Source organism: Manacus vitellinus, unplaced genomic scaffold (assembly GCF_001715985.3).
Source record: "Manacus vitellinus isolate BGI_N305 unplaced genomic scaffold, ASM171598v3 scaffold_32_pilon, whole genome shotgun sequence".
Classification (NCBI taxonomy): Eukaryota; Metazoa; Chordata; class Aves; order Passeriformes; family Pipridae; genus Manacus; species Manacus vitellinus.
In genome coordinates this window covers 5,999,471-6,013,480 of record NW_021940460.1, presented here as the reverse complement: position 1 = coordinate 6,013,480, position 14,010 = coordinate 5,999,471, and the positions used below count along the sequence as shown (strand labels likewise).

The 14,010-nt window shown below is 42.0% G+C and overlaps 1 protein-coding gene across 8 annotated transcripts; it reads right to left on the bottom strand.

The window, feature by feature from the left end:
• Window positions 1–274: 274 nt before the first annotated feature.
• Window positions 275–12,579, bottom strand: KCTD7 (potassium channel tetramerization domain containing 7). 8 transcript variants are annotated; one of them, XM_029961312.1, is made up of 6 exons: window positions 12,132–12,579; window positions 9,896–10,088; window positions 9,014–9,183; window positions 7,654–7,832; window positions 6,790–7,162; window positions 275–1,388 (listed from the first exon to the last, which is right to left on the bottom strand). In XM_029961312.1, coding segments are annotated over exons 1-6 (966 nt in total). In that variant the 5' UTR covers window positions 12,182–12,579; the 3' UTR covers window positions 275–1,387. The 8 variants fall into 8 exon arrangements, with proteins under 8 accessions (XP_029817172.1, XP_029817171.1, XP_029817169.1 ...); XM_029961311.1 differs by lacking the exon at window positions 275–1,388 and adding an exon at window positions 3,868–4,240; XM_029961309.1 differs by lacking the exon at window positions 275–1,388 and having other exon boundaries at window positions 5,174–7,162.
• Window positions 12,580–14,010: the final 1,431 nt, after the last annotated feature.

The window sequence follows — 14,010 nt, the reverse complement described above, 5'->3', positions numbered from 1 at the left end:
CGCTGTGTCACATGGACTGGAGGGAAGGAAACAGAACTGAAACGATCTGACACCAGTCAGCATCCCCGGGGAGAGAGCAGACACTGCACAAATGCCATCTGCTAAGGAAGTGATGATGAACGACTTGGTGCCATTAAAACAGCCCAAGACAGAGACTGGTGTCTTAATTTTCATTTGCAGTCATGCAAAGCAAACTCGAATGCCAGGGAAGGTGAGGGGCACCGCAGTGGCTGCAGACCAGAGGAGCCAGATTCCAACAGTTTTCAGTATAATAATCTTTTATTGCACAACACAAATTTATATCCACATTTTCTTCTATGTGTTTTAAATAAAAAACATAGACTATATATTACCCGAACTGAAAAGTCAAAAATATTAAGAAATAATACACTGCAGTACTCACAGTATTGAACATCACACGTCAACAGAATTATTAACAAAACACATTTGGAGAGAATTCCAAACCCTGATCGTTAGCATCCAGGCTGGATTTTCAAAGGCATTACGGGTTACAATGCATAGACACCTACAATTCATAATTCAGCAAAACAAAATCCATTTATAAAAGTCACAGTGAAAGTGGAGGTAAACTTAATACTAAGCTTGTGTAAGTAAAATGACTAAGAACTGCTGTTCTGGAAAGTGATTTCCAGTTAGAGAACTATATACAGGAGATAATAAACAGAGCATAATTACCCTCTGAAATCAGCTTATGTGCAGAAAGATAACGAAAGACTGGAGTGGGGGGATTCTGTGAAGTGAAATTCTGTTTCCATAGCCCAAAACTCAGAACCATCCTTGGTCTTCTCTGCTGTGTGTGAACGACCTGAAAACATTTTCAATTGTTTACCTACAAATGACCAAAGAGATCAGCACAACTCCAGGAACCACAACTTAAAGCCAGTGGGGTCTATAAATTGCCCAGAGCTAAGTAGTTATTTAATGATGGAAGTGAAAGAAATATATCCCAGAGTTTTATAGTGAGTTCAGAGATGATTTTAATACAGTCCCTGCTCTGAAGTTTTCTCTTACCTGTCCTGCAGTTCTGTCCCAAATGATTACTCTGCTTTGCCATGCAGAAAGATCCAGCTGTGGCATAAAGTTCAGGCAGTGTGACCCTGCAACCCACTGGATTTTCCCACCCTCAGCTCCCAGAATCAACACCACAGTGAACTCACACAGAAATGAATGACCAGTGGAAGCTGCCCTGAATTCCTGACAGACTGAGCTCACACAAATGGTGCTGAAGGTTCCTGTGCCTCACACAGAACAAGAGCTGAAATCAAGCCCAAAGAACACCCTGCAATGGAAAGCACCAGCTCTGACAGGAGCTTTTCCCTGCTGGCACTTCCATCATCTTCCTCATCATGTCACCTGTCCCACGTCATCTATAAAGAAGAATGAGCAGTGAGAATAAAGCTGGGAAGGAGGGTTCCCAGGGCTTGCAAATGCCAAATGAAGCTAGAAAATCATGACCTTTAATTATATGAGTAATTAGATTTTAAGGGAAAAACCCCAAACAGATGAGGGATTGTGCAGTTTATCCTTCAGCTCATAGCAAGCTGAAGGATAAACAAATGTAAGCCCTTAAAAGAAGTAAGTCTTTACTAAAAAAAATAAGAAGAGTGAAATTAAAGTGATTATGCTATAAGTTAGTTAAATGGATTTACTCAGGTATTTTTGACAGTAATAAGGTTTTCACTGATTCTTTAGCAACTATCAGTCACCATATTGCAATATTAAAACAACCCCTTTATTTTAAACCAGACTAAGCATTCACCTTGCAAACAAATCTGAGGGTGCAGCAGAGAGAAGTACTAAATTTCCTGCACACAGAGTTGTACATCTGCAGGGGCAGAGGAGGGGGTGAGGCCCAGGGGGGATCCAGTCAGAGTCATCTCACTGTGAGTGTTCAGCCCAGACACCTCATCCCCTCATGCCTTTTACACTTCAGCTCACAAAGGGAGCTGTGGGGGAGTGTGGATCAGCACCTCACCAAAGTGTTCCTTCAGAGGTAGTGAGGATCATCCCTGGGGAACACACTGCAGAACGAATTCCCTCCCACTTTCGTATCTCCAAAATCCAGCTCGAGCTCAGGACACACCTGAAAATGTATTCCCTGGGTGTGATCAGCAACCTCCCTGGGCTTCAGACTCCCCTGGGAAAACACAGATACACCGAGAAGCACAGATAAAAGACCTGGCCAACCCCTGACAATACATCCACTGGCTCAGAGGAGATTAGGGTTTAACAAAGCTATTGCTTGGAACAGTTTAAAATATCGACATCCTTCGCTTTGCAGGAATTTTAACAATCACTCAGCAAAGGCCAAATTAGGTGCTTATGCAAATCAGCTCAGTTCTCATAACAGAAGTGTTTGAGTTTTGCCTTCAAGGACTCTTGTGATCCAGACCCAGCCCTGAGACCACCAGAGCGAAGAATGGAGGGTGTGAGTGGATTAACAAGCCCTGATTCTCTTAATGACTCATTGTTGAGAATCAAGGAAGATTCCTGGTTTTCCTGTAATGATAACAGCCTTGACTTTTTCCTACATCAAACGCCTTTGGGATGAGTGATTTTACAAAATGAGGGCAGGAGATATCTAAGGCATAGACTGGCTTATCAGAAAACCAGTGTTTAACTCAACCCTTAGCACTCTTGCTAGTTTCAGGGGAGAATATTACAAAACTGAACCACAAAATCTCAAAAATATTCACATTAACAAGTTCAGGTATTTGCATATATTACATCAGGAGGTGTCTCCCAGGCAGACTTCCTAAAAACTTTAAAAAATCCATCAAAAGGGGGTCATGCAGAACTTCCTGCTGCGATAACTCACTGCTTTTGTTACTCAGGTAACTCAGACCTGAAGTGCTCCAAAACAAACCAGAGAACTCACACCCTCACCAATGCAGAAGCTGATCCCTCATTATAAGTTTTGGTTAAAATAAAAATAAAAGCCCAGCAGTCTCAGAAGAAAACATGCACCACGAGGACCACAGAGAATCTGTTTATGGCTCAAAGGCTTCCCAGATCAAAGCTGGCAGCACCAAGGAGGACGGAAGTTCACCAAGGAGTATTTCAGATTCCTATGTAGGGTATTGGGTATTCAAGTTAAGAAGCCCACACCAAGCTCAAAAGTTATTTTTATATTTTTTTTTAAGCTCTTGAAATCAATAAAGTGGCTGCTGCACATAAATATATTTTCAGGTCATTTTGAGTGATTCAGAAAGATGAGGTTTTTTCCTTCATTTTTAAATTTTCCTTTTCTCACCCTTCTTATTTTACAAGTGTAAAACAGATGCAGAAATACTGAATGTGCTGTGGAATTGGCCAAGTCATTTAAGATGAGACCTGATAATTAGACCTCCCTTTGCTCCCTGTTAAAAACCACTGCAGAGTGGATTCCAGAGGGAATGTTAAACGTTCCAGAGGGAATGTTAAAAAGAATTAGTCTTGTCAAGTTTTTTTCATACACACAGCAACATAAAACAATAGCTAACAATTCTAATTTTAAATAAGTATCCCCCAATTGTCCCACCAGTATTGATAAAAGCAGAATAATCACTGCAATCCAGATATGTGATCTGGGCTCTGAAAATATTTCAGACTTATTTGGGGGAGGAAAAAAAGTCAATTGTAATATGTGTGTTCCTGTGTATCAATTTGGAACTAAAAATGGAAAAGGGGCCTGTATCCAGCCTCAGAATATGAAATAAAAAATATATGTCCTTCAAACTGAATCAGCTAAATGGACATGCACTGTCCTTTTAATGATCTGCAAACATGATATTCACAGCAAGGTTATATTGATGACACCAGACTATTTACTGTGCCCAATTTGTTTCCAGTGCCAGCTCACAAACACAGGGATTTGAGGGTGTGGGGGTGGAAAAGTAGCTTTGTAGATGCTAAAGTGGCAAAAAAGCCAAGAGAAGCACGGAGAAATAGGTAAATATGTTCTAGCAAACCTCTGGCCTGGCTGGATATAAAGAAAAGTCCTAGAGGAAAAAAAAAAAAAAGCAGTATTCCATAGGCATTGAGTTTAATCAGAAGCATCCACAATGTACAAAAACATCAATCCTGTTAAACACAGATTTAGTAGATCAGCTACTCACATTTCTGTTGCAAATGGAGAATTTCCAAAGTTATGCTACACGCCAAGAAAAGTCAATAATGTTACATAAAGCAGTGATTAGATTCTACTCCCCTGCCATCCTCCTGCACAACTCCTCTGCTTCTGTCAAAAAATGAGCACAGATTAGGCAAGATCATCTAAATGGTTGTAAACAAAGACTGCTTAGAACAGGGGCAGTCAATAAAAATAGGGTTAACCTGCCCAAATCCCAGCACAGAACGGATGTGTTTAATGAAAGCACGTGGGCTTAAATCCATGTTTTCCTTCCCATTATTGCACTGAATGTCTGCTGCCTCCAGGAGGACTGGAAGGATGAGAGCTTTGATTAAGGTGCAGCTGATACAGACCAAGATTTTCATTTTATCTTTTTGGGTCGGTGGTTTTCCTTACTTTTTTAAAGCAATGAACAGGGAAAAGTAATAAAATATCAGCATGTGCATATTAAGAAATAGCAAACGTGGTCAAAACAGGGGTTTTGTCGTCACAGCTTCTTTATAAAAACAGTGAGAAAATTCTTAAATCCAAACCAAAAAACACACTGTTAAAAATCAGACTGGGTCCTGTTTCTGCAAGTGGTGCTGAAATTCAAACCAGAGTTCTGTCCTGTGTAAATATATATGTGGGAAATGGCAAAAAAACACTGCAATTCTCATTGTAATCCCTAAATAAACTATGCTGAAAATCCTGAATTTAAATGTCTGAAGTGGACAAGCAGCCAAAAGTTTGTAAGCCTCAGCTTTAAGATCTTACGTAATTTTGGAAGAAATTGTGGGTTGCAGTTTAAGATTCCCTGGGAAAAAAAAAATAAAAGGAAAATAAATGAAGCCAGCAAAGCAGCAAAGAAACCAAGTTCCTCTCATTGTAGGGAAGCTTTACTAGTCTCAGTTTAACTCTTAATTTTGGGTGGCCAAACACAAGTACAAGAACTTGTAACACAAAGGCCAATATTTAAGAAAACAATTAAAACAAACTTAAGATCCAAATGCCATTTCAAGTTCTGGACTAGAAACTCAGCACTTGAAAACGAGCCTCTGTAAGTAAACATTTGCAAAGAGATCATTAGAACCCCCACTAAAGAGAGACAATTTACTAAAAATTGCTAAATTAAGTGCCTGAAAGTGTGACAGTGCAAACAATTTGGCTCTTTTTTTGCAAGACAATTTGACCATAAAGTTTTTAGAATTATACTAAAAATTACCTCAGGTAACTAAGAATTCTGATCCCTGTAATTAATGTGTTTCTTAAGCGTTTTGGTCAAAAGCTTAATTAAGCAATATTGTTGGATCATCTAATCCAGTGGAATGCAATATGCAAATATTTACTTTTTCTTTCTCCTTAAGATTCTTTGGAAGTCCCTTCAAGTGGAGTATTTTAGAAAAACAGCTGAGTTTCCTGTACCTCACAAAACATTAATATCTGCAGACATTTAAATTTCCCTTTTGGTTTTGGACATCAAGTAATTCAACTTTGGGATGTGGTTACTCATGTCAGAAGTGCAACAACTGCCTTCTGAAAAGAATGTGATTCTGCAATGGCTGCCTCTTTTGGCATGGAAAGGGATTTATTACCCAGATCTACTGATTTATAATTGGAGAAATATTTGAATAGGAAGGCTGAATTTTGTTTTTCCTTGTATGACACCAGGAAGGGTCAACAAGAATGATGAAAATAAGAATTGTCTGAAGAAGGTGAGGTGAAGGAAGCACTTGTACTGTATCATCTGATTTTAACTCTAGAACAAAGTTTAATATCACAGAATGTAAAAAGAGTCAGTAATAAAATAATATACATTAAATATTCCTCTTACTTCTGCTAATAGGAACATACATATAGGGTTTTCTCATTTACCAAAAGCCTTTGTAAATGACCTGATTCTATAGAGCTTCTTTTTTTTTTTTTGTAGATATTGTAAACATTTAGAATTTCTAAGGCTAAAAACAGGCACAAGTCTTCCATGGACAGTTATTATTCCTAAAAGCATTAAGGAATATATTCCAAATCTGCTATTCCTTGTTATAACAATAATAATAATTGAAATATAACATTATAATTCACAATGTAGATTCTTAATTAAAAAAGAAATACACCTTAATCCTGACAACAATTAATAATATATAGGGAACACTCTTTTTTCCCCCCTTTTTTAAATTATCTATAACATCAAAATTACATTTCCAGAATCTTTGTGCTGGGTATTACTCAATTTTATAAAGTGGTAAGTTTAAGTAGGAACTAAAACATCTCTAAGTGGGTAAAGCTGAACCCCATGTCAGCATTATTAGCACCCCAGCTTCCCAATAAAGCAGGAGAGATCTGTAATTCCATTCTGCAGACTGGGATACTAAAGCCACGTGGCTGGGGGCACCTTTTAGAAGATGTCAGACACTCCTCTCCACCATTCCCATGAGGTGATTTTTGTGTTGTGCCTCGTTAAGGTACCTGAGCCAACAGTCTGATGTCAGGCTGGTTTTGCAAGATTCCAGAGGTTCTTTAACCCCTGCACCAGGTTCCCTTTGCTGAGCAGCTCACTGACTCCAAGGAATGTTAGCAGCAATGCATTTCCAGAGACACGGTGCAAAAATACCCGAAGCAATCGACTGTCACCCAGAAGTCCTTTCATCCCTCGCGCCGTCCCGGACAAAACAACTCACCACCAAGTGATCTTGAACTCATAGATGGGCCTCTTGCAGTAGTAGTGGTTGATGAGGTGTTTGTCACACACCCCGATGCACTGGTGGTCCACAGTGATGCCCCTGTCAGACAGGTCTGTCACGATGCAGTGCAGCAGGTCGTAGACATCGGCCACGGCCTCCCAGGGCCCGAAGGACACATCCACCTCACAGTGGTGCTCAAACAGCTTGGTCTCGCTCTCACTCCTCTCAAAACGCAGGGAATTGAAGTGGGGGCACTCGTAGGGAGTGATGGGCATCTCCTCTTTGAAGACACAGACCTTCAGTTTTGCAAATCTGGCTTTTCTCTGCATAGCTCGGAGCTTTGCTATTTCGATTATCCGTTCCAAGTGATCTAAAAAGAAAAACCCCCAGAACACCCAAAAATAGAGAATTGTAACGAAGTATCAAGTTAAAGAGATCAAATGCAACTATTTCACGTGAAACATATTACTGCAGTGTTTGATGAGTTATTCTCAGCCTAACAGGAAACTGCATGTAGCAAAATAGACTGCAATCAAATCAATCTCAGTTATCTGGTGAACTTGGTGTCCTTACAATAAGGCCCAAGTTTATTCAGCTGCAGGTCCTGACACAACAAAAGCAGAGAAACCCTCTCATTTAATAAGCCTTGCATGTTATGGCCTAGATATTGCTCCTTCTTAAATAAAAATCCACATCCTTGTAACAAATCTGACGTGGAGACCTCACAGATCTAAACAGCATGAAAAGCACATAATGAACTTCTCAACTGCAGTGCAATTAGCCTGGAAGCTGAAAGCAGACTGAAAGCACAACACTCGAATCACACTAGAAGAAACAGTCAACACTCCTTCATTTATTTACCTTTGTAATATGGCATTAGGCCCAGGAAAGCTTGTCTAACTTTTTCTCCTTTCAGAGGCTGGATATCCTCTAGATTGTCTAGCAATGGTCCTATGGAATAATACTGAGCTTCCTTGTAAACTGACCTCACTCGTTCTCTTGGTGGCAGGTCACCAGAGCGCAGAAAGTTAAGTATGTCTCTAAAAAAAAGGGCAAAAATATTATTAAGGAACACATTTCTGCCAAAACTGTTGCAGGTGGTAAAAGAGAGGAAATGCTGGATGTTTATTGTTTACTCTCTTGAGACAGAAATCCTTATGTTTAGACAGTAACTGAAACAAGTGATCCATATTCCCAACATCTGGTTTTAAAATCATTTGCCACGTTCAAGTTTCCAAGTCACCATTCCATATTTTGCCTCTGTTAATGTCAAAACTCATTCAAAAAAACATAATCCTATTTTAAACAAAAAGTTCAATGAGGAGGAACCACTTCAAATAGAAGAGGATACATTATTCCACGGGAAAGAGATTGTAGTCACTGTATTCCAAATTTAGGTCTGTGACAAAGTAATATTTTCCTAGAGAATTATATACATGGACATTTTATCTCACACAGATCCAGGACTGTATCTGAATGGATGGTTCATCTGCAAAGGAGGTTTCTCTACACAGGCTCAGGGCCATATACAGAATAAGAATTTTATAAAGAAGAGAGAGAACATTTCCTTGCAGCTCTGACAACGTTATGTGACAAGATTTTTTACAAGGGAAAGAAATCACTTTGTAAGTATTAACTAACAAAACTATTACTGACCTTCCTTAAGAAGGAATCTTGAAGGTGAAGGGATGTGGCACTACCAGCAAAAATAATTTTAAAAAAGAAATTCTTTGAGGCTTGGGCTTTTTTACCAGTTCTGTTATATCCTGTTTAAAGACTGAAAATAACATACTTTCAACTGTGTAAGAAAGCTAGATGCATTCCTTCCATTCCTTCTTTATCCTAGATACTGTAATATCAATTAAAAACCAGTGCTGTTCAAAGGAGCTTCCTATGTAAAGCAACACCAAACACATTCTTTTTTAAGACACCAAAACAACTTAATACCTTGAAAGGAGACACTCTAGAGGAGACAGTGTACAAATACAAAACATTGGTTGCTTTTCCTTTCCCACTGCATAACTTGAGAGTCAAATGAATAGCTGTTTAATTGCCATATACTATTGGTATGTTTTGAGGGTGTGGATGCCAGCCAGCCACATTTACCTCCCACACAAACGGGATTTCACCAGAAGGAAAATAAACGTTATAAAACTTATTTTTCTTGAAAACTGACTTTCTTCAGGAAGAACTCTGGGGGCACTGGGGACACTGCACATACCCAAAGTAGGTTCCATCTCTGTCGATGAAGTACCTGCCTTCAGCATCCGTGGGGATGTAGTGCCTCCCGCTGAACATGGCTGCCAGCATGGTGTCCTCGTAACGCCTCAGGGTGGACAGTCTCGTGGTGAAGTACATCCCTCCCACATTCAGGGGGACAACTTCTGGAAACTGCAAAAGCAATCACATCATCAGAGAGGAGCCTCCAGCCTTTTGCAGGGTTGCAGCTTCCAAAACACAGCGTGCGGTCTTTGCCGCCGTGACAAACTCCCCTGCCCTGTTGCCACAAACCAGAGAGGTTTGAGGGTTAACAGCTTGGATACTTTGGCTTCTGGGTGGAATAAATGAGTGGTTTAATTGTAGCTGGAATCTGAAACAGCAGATTCCACTCAGCTTTAATGCCAGATATTAATTTAAAGTATTAACGCCTCCTCTTGGCTCCCCACCCTTACACAGAGACAGACACACATGCAGAGGAAAAAAAAAAGGGAAGAAATCTCAGGCCAGCCCTGGGACTTGCACTCAGTTGCTACTCTGCTGGTTTCTTTACACTTCTAAACCATACACTAAAAATCCCCAGTGATTTTGTATTTACATCAGGCCTAAAATCTTAGTATTACACTCTAAGACGCCTGAAGTACCAGAATAAACACTTCATTGTATTTCTCAACTCCAAACATGGATGGAACTTACAGCTAAAGCCGTCAAGCAACTGAAATAAATTCAAGAGACTTAGTTTTATTAAAACATTTAGCTACTAATGGAAACTGAACTGGGCATCCACAAATAGTCCAGCAAATAAATCCCGGATTCTTTGGCAGCTGAGCAGTGCGTGCTGCCATCACTGGACCTTGTCAGGTGAGCAGCACCGGGGAGCTCTTACCTCCTGGGGCAGCAGAGGTAGAGCTTGTCCTGCCTGGGTTGCAGTAGGAGTGGCCGGCTCTTGGAAATCATCCTCTGCATCCGAGCTCGACATGGCATCATCCGGGTTTCCGCTCACTTTGTTCTGCCCCGTAACTACCACCATCCCTCTGGCTCTGGGGAGCAGGTCTGCTGGGTAGGCAGCCGTGGCACTGCTAAACGGGAACACAACCCCCGGATCACCTCGGGCTGCCCCCGCCAGCCGCGGGTCGGGGCGGGCGGGACGCGTCGCTGGCCGCGTCACCCCGAGGGCTCACAATGGCATCGCTGCGGCCGGGAGATGAATCACGGCACGGATGGGACCCGCACCGGGGGCTCGGGCTGTGCAGGAACGCGCCTGGCAGAGCCGTCCCAAGGCCCTCCAGCCCCGGAGCCGCTGTCAGTGGCTGGGTAAGAGCCCGGCATCCATTGGCTGCACAGTGCAGGGAGCGATTGGCTCCGCCGCGCTTTTGCAGGGAAATGTCATTTGCTGGGTGGATTTGGGTGGCCGCTGGCCCAGCCTGTCCCTCGCCATGGGCGGGATGCAGGAACACGTCCTGCCATTGGCCCCGCGCCGGGCGACACCCGCGCTCCGTCTGTCACCTTCAGCCGCTCGCCGGGAGCGGGGACGGGCACGGGCAGGCTCCGCTCAGCATTCCCTGGCAAATTTTCCAGTTGAGGTTTCTAACCAGCCGGAGAAACCCGATGTCTCCGTGCCCACCGCATCACATCTCATCGCACACGAACGCGCCCATCTGACACACATGTATTTAATTCTGCTCATTATTCTGCGCATTTACTGCTAATTATCCATTTCCTTTCCGGCTTTCACAGTCCACCTTCAGCCTCAGGACGGGATGGACTAACCAGCTGCACTATAAAAATAATAACTGAAAGAGCAGAGCAGCAAAGAGGAGGAAACCCTGCTGCTCCCTCTACGCTGCATTATGTAAAATCCCTGTTTCCAGGAATGCTGTGGTGCCTCCAGCAGCATCACAACGCCATAACAAAGGCACTACCAGAGGCTTTAGCTCTAACCCTGCAAGCTCCTTCTCTGAAATCACTACGAAATATAAAAAGAGAAGGATTATTTACACGAGCACATCTGGTGCGTTTATTTATTGACTAAACAAATGTTTCATAAAGGGTGCTTCCCATCAAAATCAGCAAGAAGAAATGACACAAAATTTTGAAAGACATGATTAATTGTATAATTCTGCTAATACAGTGCACTGTGCACATCATCAGCCCATCTGTAGATCTCAGCTCTTAAAGGAAATGCTGCAAGTTCAGAAAGAACCCAGACAGACCCTGGATGCTCCTGGGCAAAACAGATACTCTGCAGAGAGCTGATCAGATCACAGTCTCCACGTTCTGAGGGAGGGTCCACAGCCTGCTTTTACCAAAATTTGGATGTGAATTCTACACCCTGTTTAACACCACAATAAACACAGATAAATAGGTACCCTGAAGTGTCAAACATTCTGTTTAAGCTGCAGCTCGTTAAGAGGTTTGGCTCAGCTTAGGACAGGTATTTAACTTCTCTTCTCTACAGTTTATAACCATTTTTCCACCACAGTCCAATGCATAGGCAGACAAATAAGGATGGAAGGGCTTCTCAATGTCCACACTATTAGCAATTTTAATATTTGTCCTGAAACAACATTTGTTCCGACATTATCAATTATCAAAACAACTCAACTACGCCTCACAGATAAAGAACAGACACAACATAAATGAAATATTATTTTGGTAGGGCTCCTTTAAAGAAGTAAACAAATTATCACCCAGAAACAGCTTGCAGAAGCTTCATTTATAAGATGCACAGTCAAAACTGAGTGAGCCTGTATTTACTGTGAATGTATTATTTATAATGCTGTCACTTGACACCAGTGCTTTGGCTGCTATTTCCAGTTCTCTTAAGACTCAAGATTGACCAAAAATGTGTTCTGTAATTGTCTACATTTTTCAAGAATGTCCCATATATTTCACTTAAATGGATCATCCTGTGAGTAAACAACATTCAGCTCCATTAAGTACATGGGAATCATTGACCCCAGAATGTGTTTGGGGTAAGTTCCTCCATTTGGCACTGTACCAAAAAGGGCCCCTTTCCTACCAGAACTAGAGGTCTGAGAAAAAGGAATTCTTCCTCTTTCATCATCCTCCTTCAACATGACACCAAGGTTTAAGAAAAAAAAAAACATGAGAGAGCATACCTTAATTCTCTTACACCCAGGAGTAACAGCCTCCTTTGCCATTGGAACATTCACACAAACAATGCCCTCAACAGCGAGGTTTGGCAGACAAGTTCTCAGCCCAGGATTTCAAGATTAAGTTTAGTGGCAGTAAAATGAAGAGATGAATCACTGACAAGTTTAACCTGTTTTTTGACCTTCATTAAAAGGTGACTGAAGTCCCTCTCTAGGTTTGCTTCACCAGTTCACCCCCGGGCACGGAGCAGTGGAACACTGGAGTGGTGACAGGAGCAGAGTCTCCCTGAAAGAAAAACAGAAGCTGATCACTGCCCAGTTCTCTGACAGACACTCAGTTCTCTGCATTTCATGAAGAATATGCATCCATCTGTATCATAAAATCAAGAATGGTTTGGGTTGGAAGGGACCTTAAAGCTCATCTTGTTCCAACCCCCTGCCCTGGGCAGGGACACCTTCCACTACACCAGGTTGCTCCAAGCCCCATCCAACCTGGTCTTATCCTCTTTTTGCCACTTAAAGAACGTGCAATAACTATTTTTAACTATGCACAAAAATATTCCTTTTGTTAAATCTCTCATTAAAGTTACAGGGTTTGTTTTATTTAATTAAACTAAGTAAATGCATCCATTTCACTTTCAAATATATCTGAGTGCAGATCAACAGACAGTTAATGAGAAGGCATCATCAATGAACAAAATTATTAAATCAAATATTTAACTGAGCCAATGTCAGCAGCATCCAACTCTACCAAAAATACCTCCTGCCAGTCCTTCTACCTGGCATTTAAATGCAGAGATTGCTTCCTGGAGCTTTGTTATGGACAGCTCAGATACTGTCACACACACACCCACCCCCCAAAGACATCTCAGTAAATGAACTGGCCCTGCCAGTTTGGCTTCATTCCCCAGGGAATGATAGCAACCCTACAGCAGCATTAAGTTGGACTGGATAGTAAGAGTCAACAAAACTTTTCAAGGCTCTGCTGTTCCCTCAGCTTTTCTGTATTGGTTTAAACAACCTTTTCTTAAATACTTTGAGATTACATGAGTGTCGGCAAAGTGACACACCTAAAAAAGCTACATATCTACAAAAAAAGTGACATAATGATTAAATGGTCATTTTCAGTCTTTTTCAGTAAGGTACTGATGTATGAATCCATCCTAGGAGACCCACACAGACTTCAGTTCAAAGCTAACTCCTCGGGATGTGCTTGTTTTGAGGAGATACCAACTGGATTTTAGGAAGGCTCCCCCTTTTTCAAGAGAAACTGGGTCCCTGTGAGGTCACAGGAGATGTCACTTAGCAGTCTCTCCATACCTATCTTCAAAAGACTCAGATGATCAAAGGTTTGTGTGAACACGCTGGGACGAGACATGACATCCAGTAAATTCTCATAAATCTGCATCAGAACAGTGAAGGAGCACCCTGAAAAAGGGGGCAGGATACCTGAGCTGCTGTAAATGGTATTATACATTGGACTGTAAAATGCTGGACATTCTCAGCACCTCTAGGCATGAGCAAAAGCCAACACAGAGTATGATGAAGGGATAGTGTAACTTAACCTTTGCAGCAGGGAGCACAGACACGGTGTATGGGTGTGTATAATGGGATCCTCCATCACCAGTGACTTCCAGGGCAGCAGCAGGACAGCAGGGAGACCTGACTGGGAGCTGCGAGCAACCAGTGGGTAAAGGACACTGGGGCTGTACTCGCTGGTGGCTGGCACTGCCACCTCACACGGAATTCCACAGCTTTTCGAGCCCGGAGCCGCTCTGCAGTCTGACAGCCGAGGGGAGCAGAGGCATCACCCACGACCGGGCAGCACAGCCCCCAGGCGGGCTCAGGTGGGTACACCAGGCGTCCGGCAGGTAAATCAATAATT